This window comes from Dreissena polymorpha, chromosome 6, assembly GCF_020536995.1.
Source record: "Dreissena polymorpha isolate Duluth1 chromosome 6, UMN_Dpol_1.0, whole genome shotgun sequence".
Classification (NCBI taxonomy): Eukaryota; Metazoa; Mollusca; class Bivalvia; order Myida; family Dreissenidae; genus Dreissena; species Dreissena polymorpha.
This window is the reverse complement of record NC_068360.1, coordinates 19734089-19743499: the sequence shown is the minus strand read 5'-3', so window position 1 is coordinate 19743499 and position 9411 is coordinate 19734089. Positions and strand designations below refer to the sequence as shown.

The 9411-nt window shown below is 33.3% G+C and overlaps 1 protein-coding gene across 1 annotated transcript; it reads right to left on the bottom strand.

The window, feature by feature from the left end:
- Positions 1 to 4354: 4354 nt before the first annotated feature.
- Positions 4355 to 8788, bottom strand: LOC127835482 (uncharacterized). The gene is made up of 2 exons (XM_052361927.1): positions 8365 to 8788; positions 4355 to 5263 (listed from the first exon to the last, which is right to left on the bottom strand). Exons 1-2 carry the CDS (start codon positions 8786 to 8788, stop codon positions 4854 to 4856), a joined length of 834 nt encoding a protein of 277 aa, XP_052217887.1. The 3' UTR covers positions 4355 to 4853.
- Between the last annotated feature and the right edge of the window lie 623 nt (positions 8789 to 9411).

The following is a 9411-nucleotide window of genomic DNA, read 5'->3' as shown; positions in this document are numbered from 1 at the left end:
GAGTGAAGACATGACATACAATAAGCGTTTACAAATATTGTTACTAACGTTGATTGGAAATATTTGACTATAATTCGTCGGTTCTCCAGCATTGACATGTACAAATGAATAACAATCAAACTTAAAAGTTTGAAAGTGGAATTTTTTGTTTGTTTCTATAAATATCTATGCACATGGGGAAACATATATGCCCAGATAGAATTTAAATCATCTAATTGTAAATTAACAAAAGTAGCCGCGCATGATATGTTACACTGAGAGAAAGGAATATGCATTTCAAAACAATTAGAAAAGCAAAGAAAAACATATAAAACTCGGCGGCACAACCTAGGAAAAGTCGTTGTACCTAACACATAACATAAGCTAGTGTCATCAATAATAAGTATGTTATATTGGTAATACTTAGCTTACTTCAACAATTTACTCTATTAAGTGTGCCGTCCAGACTATTTGTGTTTGTTTTCAAACATAATTTGTGTCTTAACAATGACATTTATAGTTTCATTGAACTCTTTACCATCTCTGTACAACTTTATTCTTGAGTGCTATACACATCGCTATACAACAAATCAAACGTGATGGTATTGTTTTTCATTCCCGCAAGATAACGCGTCTTTCTGACATATACTTTACAAAACATCTTTGAATGATTGCCAAATTTGCGATACGACAACGTCTCTCTGACATATACTTTTAAAGACCGATTTGAAATAACGCGATTTAACATGCATTAAATATCATTTGAATAAGTGAAATTGATGTAATTCTGAAACATTGAAGAATACCTAAAATAAATATTAAATTGATTCCGAATGTGTTGTATATGTAGCGTCAATCAGTGTGGTTGGTGACTGATTAAATGGACATGTTGTTTTAATTGTAGAGGGGGTAATTACTTGATGATCAAAGGGTAGTCAAGATGGTGACGCCCGTTCCGAAACATATATTTTTCGCCGTTACATACCATTATTACCCTTTTTTAAATTGGGTAATGTCTGCCCAGTCATTGCCATATCAGTAAGAACGTGAAACGCGTTCATTTCGTTTTATTACTCGCTCTTTATCTCGCCTGTATTCGCAGTACAATTGCTTACTTGGGGCTGTGAGTTCCTTGATGCACAATATCAAAATATATTAGATTTGTGTGCGTAAATATGACAATAGTGAACTGGTATTAAAATACATAAATATATTCAACTGATCGGAAATAAAGAATAAGAACAAGCGGTAGAATAATGTACTGCTTGTGATTTTATATATATTTTTGGAATGAGATATCTACAATACAACAGGGAACGTTATTTCATTTTAACCGAATGTATCAGTATCAGTAATTCTTCATGCATAAAAAACAAAATTATTCTGAATTAAATCATGAAAGCATTGAATCGTTATCTTTTAAAGTAATCGCATGGGAATAAATAGACAAAAGTGCGCACACGTAATAATAAAACCAAAATTTGCAAAACAACAACACCCATTAAGATCCAACCCTTGAGAATTCATGGAAATTGTCGAAAAAAACAAACAAACTTAACGTTGTTTATTTTTGAATATTTTACAAATCTATCAGCTTAATGATCTATTTTCGTTTGCAATAATGCATTTCTTTTTTTCGGTTATCCGAAAATACGAACGATGCGAACATGTCAACAACAAAGAAAAACCAACGCCTACAAAATAATGACAAAACACGTGCGCATAAATGCGCTAGGTATCTCTTGTCTAAAATGATTGGAGATGCCACAGCAAAGATACGTCAAGCTAATCAATCTGATGCTTGATAAATATAACACAGGAAAACGAGATAATATACGTCAAAACAAGTTTTATAGATCTTCGTTGATAAATGACTGATATAAAGCTACACGATATATTAATTGTATCATGTCAACAGGAAGTTAATGGTTGGAGGAAGTTCATATCTCTCGAGGTAAACTATAAAGCCACCATTTCTTGTAAAATAGAATCAGATTAAAAACAAACGAACAATTTCATACAAATATATACTTCATTTAAGAGATGAAAAGCAACAAAAAACAGCAAAACACATACTTAACAAATATTAATCGAAACTAACTATTACGTTATGATGAACACATTTTACGTCAGCCATCATAATCATTCCCTCTACAAAACCAGCGTCGTAGCGATTATATTTCATTATTCCTTTTAAAACGGGGATGTAGATGACTGATGAACAGAAAACCGGTTAAGTGACGTATCGTTGTTAAATATATTAGGTAGGTCGTTCTTTAGTTATAAGCCTCATGTGATATATTACAAAACGATACGGCACTTACCTTCTACTCTCTACTTATACACTGTATATCACTCAGTGTTTTGTCTCGTTTCCAGTATTTTATATTTAATATTTGCGTAACAAACAAAAAGACGTCACGGATACATGCTTTCTTCAATGATGAGTTAAAATGCCCAGCATCACTATCCTATTTATCAACAGACCATTGTTATGTTAAGAATATCATCTATCCATTAACTGTATTCCGCTACATTGGAGCTACGGGAACATATTAAACTTGGGGAGTTTGTACCTTCAATTGGATGTAGAATCCCGCTTTGTGTGAAATGTTGTTTCAAATGTGCATGTACGATCTTATTTTTACCTTTTTGTCAAAATAAGCAAATCAAAATAGAAAAACCTTACAGATACTTGACGATCATGCGAAAAATAGTTCGTGTTCAACATGAGTTAATAATCATATGTACATTTTAGCTGGAAACTATACTTTGCTGTGATTTGCACAGGTTTGGTAACAATGTCTGCATTAACGCTAATTGTGTGATTTGTCTAATATATTAATACAAGCAAGAATCGTTTGATAATGAAGAATCAGGGACAGCATGAGCCGCGGCCCGGCTCACATTTTTGGGTTTCGTAATACATATTGTCGAAAATTATTATAACTTATGAAAAATTCTCACTGATCAGTTACTGTTAAGAAAGTATGCCCGCTGCTGCAATAAGATTTACACACTTTAAATTTGAAGACTTTAACGGTGAAATCTGGGATATAATAAACAGTGTTTTTATACTATTTGTTTGGCGTTATGGCAAACAAAATGCGTGAGCTAACATCAATAATAGGTCCCAAAATACATACTTTAATTCTTATTCATATACAATCAAATAACATGTGATACAGTGTTTTTATATATCCATTTGCCAGTTATTTACATTTGGCTTACTCCAGCAAAGTCAAATGGAAATGGCTCTGATTTTGCTTAGTCCATTAAAATTGTGAGTACTCTGTCAAATCGTATAATCATAAAATACGAAAGTGTTTTCAACTTTATATAGTATAAACACGTATTCAATCATTCAAGTTGAGGTCAAAAACAATTTGAGTACTCTGTTATAACACGGTATTTAAATCGATTAGCTCTTGCACCAAGTAACGAATATCTCATCGATTACAGATGTATTTGAACAAGTGAACCCCTTCTGTTGCAATAAGGGTCTTTGGTAATAGTTTATCGCTTGCCCTTTTAAGGCATGATGAGTTGCTTTTCACGAGATGTTGCTATTCTTCACTGAGTTAAATCAGGTCATGACCGCCTGGGGAGAAAACCCTGGATAAAATGTTCTTAAATTAAATTTAACATATATATATACTTTTGTAACACTTTTGTAACAGTTTCCCATAGCGCCTTCAATTTTTTTTCGATCTCTTACATATTTGGCATGTAGGTACCTTTCATGGATCTCTACTTTTTGATGAGGTTTGAGGTCACTGGGGTCAAGGTCACCGAGGCTAAAAATAGATTGTTCTGTCACAATTTTGTGACAGTTTCTCAAAGCGCCTTCCATATTTTACCGTTCTCTTACATATTTGGCATGTAGGTATCTTGCATGGACCTCTACCTTTTTGATGAGGTTTGAGTTCACTGGGGTCAAGATCAAGGTCACCGAGGCTAAAAATATATTTTTTTCCGTCAAAATTGTATTACAGTTTCTCATAGCGCCTTCAATATTTTACCGATCTCTTACATATTGGGCATTTATGTACCTTGCATATACCTCTACCTTTTGATGAGGTTTGAGGTCACTGGGATCAAGGTTAAGGTCACTGAGGCTAATAATAGATTTTCTAAAGGTCACACTTTGGTTACAGTTTCTCATAGCGCCTTCAATATTTGTTCGATCTCTTATATATTTGGGATGTAGGTACCTTGCATGGACATCTACCTTTTTGATGAGGTTTGAGGTCACTGGGGTCAAGGTCAAGGTCACTGAGGCTAATAATAGATTTTCTCAAGGTCAACTCCACACAATTAAAACAAATATCGACAAATAATAATTAGGGAGCATCCATCAGTTTTATTGATATCAACCATGCTTCTCAGATAGATATTGACATTTCAATAAAAGCATATACATACGTAAGTCCGCTTTACTGCCATACACAATACTAACTGATCAACTGTCATATAATGAAATACATTAAAAGTGTACATATATAGGTACATTTCCTATTTCTTAATAAAAGTATTTTTTTTAACATAAAACAGAAGGAATTTACTTTTGAGTAAGTGCTCATTTGATATTTCGTTGTTAATTGTTGGTTATTAACAAGTTATGTATTATGTATTGAAGAAACCACCAGGCGAGGCATACCGATAACCAAATGCTATTGTTAACAGTACAACGATATAAAGCCAACGAAAATAAAAATATATGAAACATGCATTATGATTATATAATTGCATACTTATTTTCATTTTTTGTCAAATAATGAAGTTCCAAAGAGTCTGAACATAGACAACTTTTATTAGAAGATTGGTGTCTCCTTCTTTACGAAGTGTAGTATGTTACATACTTGATAGTGTGGTTATACATGGATCAATGTGCCAGCAAATGAATTATATCTGAATGAATCTGCATACAACTTGCTCGAATCCGTGGTGCGCACCCAGACCATGTCTCTCATGGCAACCAATGCTGAAGCCTGCATAGTCACACATGGATAAGCACCGGGTGCATCATAGTGAGTCGACCTCTGTAATGTCTTGCCTCCATGCACGAGTTCAAGCCTAACATAGTTGTTGTAATTCACACAATACTGGACGGTGAACAGATACATTCCAGGGATCGAGGCTGTGAACTTTCCTGTTGAAGGATCATAACCCTGACCTTCATTTACCTCAACTGTCGGGAAGACAACATCTTGGCCACCTGATAGGTCTGTGAAGCTGGCTGTAATGCGCGCACGAAAGTAAATTGTTGGGACTTTTAACTGATCTGAAATAAAGCAAATATATTCTTGACAAAAACTGCAAAGGCACATATGAATATTTTATTCGGGATTTTGAAAACTCTGTAATATATTTCAAATGTTACAATTTGATTTTTTTTTCAGAAAAATGATTGTTGCGCTGAAAAATAAAAGAGACTAATCATGTCAAAATAAATGATAAAATAACAGTTATTGTTCATGAACCGCTTATTAAATAATTATAATTAAAACAAGTAAAATACAAACATTAGCATGTTCCTTTTATAAGAAGTCATATTTGATTTTATATGGAATTTACAGCGTGCGTTAGTGATTGGAATCGGTTCCCCAAAACGGAGTCGATTAATCGGAGGTCATAATCAGCGATTAATCGATTGCTCAGCTTTTTTAACAAAAAAATAAGTTTTTTATATTTAACCAATGTGTTTGTTGATATTAACATTATATTACTATATTTTATCAAAAAGAACTTAATCTTGACTATTCCTTATGTGTTTTGTGATTTAATAATGAATACATGCTTAAAAATCTTGCTTTGTGTTTGAAATATTGTGGCTGCAATGTTACATACTGTGTGAAAAAGGCGTTAAACCCCAATAACTACAACACATCATGTGCATAGTGCAGAGTAATACAGATTATTTAATAAAAACAGGCCTTTAACAGACCTTATGAAAATAGTTTCTTGATAAGGAAAGGGAACACATTCTTCTCTGACCGAAATCTTGAATGAATTGGCTATAGCCGCTATACACATCCGTATTACGATCGCTGATAGGTTTAAAGGGGTTGTTTTATAATGTTATTAATTAGTTGAATTCATATTGGCTTTGTTATTGAGCTGAAGACAGCCGTATTGGCCCGAAGTGCAGGCTCAATAACAAAGCCAATATGAATTCAACTCATTTATGACAATTTTATAAATTAACTTGATATTATTCAGCAAGAAAAGCTTGAATTCCACTTTCGAATTAAAAAAAATAGTTTTTTGCTTTTTAATTAAGAATCAAGTTTGGAAAAATAGGAAAATTTCTGTTCTAAACAACTTATTGGAGAACAGAAACAATAGCATATAAACTAAGTATATGACGAAAGATGATTCCTAGACATTACATGATGCAGGAACACAATTTGACAGGTCGCGAAATTATGTAAAATTTACCTGAATAACCATGATAACATTTCAGCCACACTGGACATTACCGTCGTTTTTGATACAACTCGGAAAGACAATAAGGATTGAAATCTTACTTATTGCCATTAGGAATTGCATTTGAAATGTGTAAATCCTCCATGATTTCGAATTAATTTTGCTGTCTGCGTTCGTTGTACTTGTACTTGTAGCTCATTGAAAACATTGAAAGTTGTTATTTATGTACGCTGCAATATTGAACCTTACTGTAGTGGTCACACTGCACTATTGTTATTGTCAAAAAATGGAGCTGAATATGCTAGGGGCTGAGTGCTTAAAGTATATTTTTAAAGATTTAAACTTTTGCACACACAAAAATATATATCGAATGATCCGTGCGGTAAAAAAAATCGTCAACTTTTCGTCGACTCTAAATTGTCATCGTCATCGTCACGTCAGCAGCAATTCGTCGATGACGCGTCGACGACCTGATTAATCAACTTACCACTAGCGTGCGTGCATATTTTTAATACTAATAGTCAATATAATGATTATGCCGCCCTATCGGTTCATTGTTTCCCTTTATGACGCAAAAGCTATAAATCCTTTTTAATCACGCAAATAGAGGAGTGTTTTGGTCTTGATATGATTATTGAATCATTTGGAAATTTAAAGTGACATATTGACGGTACATAAAGGCAATAAGTTGAACAGCAAAATGTTCTCGTGTTTAAGAATATATTAATTAAGTAACTTAACAAATTGAAAAACAAATTATTAGCTTAATTGTATACTTTGATTAAACAATGTTTTGATACATCGATCTAATAGGAGTATCTCGCTTATGAAAAAGCGACACTACAGTACTGGTAAAAACAAGGCTAAAACCCTATATAATCATTTCAAAATAACATTTAATATCACTCGTTATTATTTGAATAAAACTACGATTTGTCTATTAAATGGACTAGCGTTGGTTGTTCCGCGGTTAAAGCGTTTTTTTTTCAAAAGTTAAGCACAACCTTGAAAGTATCCGATTATCTGTGTGCTGATACGATTTTACACTGCTAACTGCGAGATTATATTTATTTACATGAATACGTGATATTTTAAATATTCTCAGCAGTTTTTCGATTTAAAGAATATATATATAAATTGTTTGTCGAATGCTATTCCATCCGGGCCCGGCTAGCTCGACCCATTAAGTGAGGTGATCGAATTCAAACATGGCCACATCTATGAATGAATTTGACTCTAGATTGGAGAAAACCAATGCATACAATATTACGACGTTACAATTTTGTGTTGCGATTTGTTTATCACGGTAAATGATAAACAGTAACGCGAACGCTGAACGAGTGTCTAATGTTACATTGTAAAATATCCTATTTTTCGCATCGTCGCAACAAAACGCATTTCAAATTGTATTACCGCGAACATGATTCCGTACATGAAGAAATATATGTATTGTTGTAAATGTTTTCGATTCCGTGTGTATATCTTGGAGACTCTGCATAGTATTCGATCTTTCAGCTGCAGTTAAATAAGTATATCTCCATAATTTAACAATGGTACAACATTCTCGCTACCAGTGAATGTGGATATTTAGCGTTATTGTATGCTTTTTTGCTGGTGACAATATACAATTTCAGTAAAAATATGAAACAAGCTAAATTTTTATTGGAGTGAAAATAAATATAAATTTGCAACAATATTATGAATATTTAACCATTTTGTTAAGTATTTTATATTTATTTATCGTACAAACGCATTCCGTTAGTATTTTAGTTTTGATTGTTGGTAAAGGATCTATTTTCACTTCAAACAGTGTTTTAATGTAACCACTAATGAAATAAAATTTAATCATACACCGAAAGCAACACACAAATATCCCCTTTTTGAGCAAACGTCATTTGGATTTTAAATTAAACCCGCCAATCTCTTATATGGTATAAACGTTATTAGTATACATACCTTTAAGGATGTTGACTTGGTTAACGAGTCGCTGTAACGTCACAGTTGCATTGTCTTTGATATCTGAAGCAGCTTTAACCATTGCGCCCACATTTGAAGCCAATGTCGCGTTTATAGTGTGAGAGGCATTGTTAACAAAATCACTTAGTGTAGATTCTATTTCGATTTGTTTCTTTTCCATAACTGCCAACGTAGAATCCACTTTTGCTTTCCCATCTTCTAATTGTTTTAACGCATCCACAACTTTGGCGTTCGTTTTCAGTATATCATTCAGAGTGGTTTCAAGAGCCAGTTCGTTTCTAAGGACTCGCTCAAGTAAACGCTCTTCATAGTCATATCTCGAGCATATCGGGCTCGAGGGCTCTCTTGCACTTGTGAAGACAATCAAATTCAACAGCAAACATACACTGTTTTGAAGTTCCATTTTGGTGTTTACATTGACTAAGGTTTTCTATGCTCTTAGATCCAAATAGCTCGACTGTTCGCTTCAAAATAAAATCAGACACTGAAGCATGCAATTTGAAAGATGAGCATTTTGATGAATATTTCGGCCACCCAAGTCTTCGAGATTGTGCAGATATGTGGTACACTAATTAATGTGTGCGTGGTTCGTGTCAAAACCGTATTGCCACATCCCTATGCGTTCAAGGTTGTTCCGTTTAGTTTATCTGGATTCAATCTATTCTTAAGTGTGATTTATACACTTGAAGTGTATTTGACTTTTCATGTATTCGGTTGAAAAAGTCCCTTATAAAATAATGAACATAGCGTGTTATTCGCATGGATCGTATTTAGTTTTACAAAAACGATTTCCGTTACTGAAATATTTAGCGGTGATGCTTTGCTTTTAATCGGCAAAATACTTATTGAGAATGTCAGTATTCATTGTCAGTATATACGTAACATTTTCCACACAAACTGAGAATCAGAGAGAAAATCATATCGAGCATGCATTCAATAGGACTGTCTTTTGAATCCGTTGTTTAATATACTCATTACCACCATAACAGTGTACTTAATTAAAATAATTTAAAATAACATGGATGC

What these genes read in the sequence shown, in the direction of transcription:
- LOC127835482 (XM_052361927.1), bottom strand. Translation starts at nt 8,788, where the DNA reads ATGGAACTTCAAAACAGTGTATGTTTGCTGTTGAATTTGATTGTCTTC. An exon ending in CCAAGTCAACATCCTTAAAG is followed by an intron (nt 5,264 to 8,364) that starts GTATGTATACTA and finishes GCTTTATTTCAG; the next exon opens with ATCAGTTAAAAGTCCCAACA.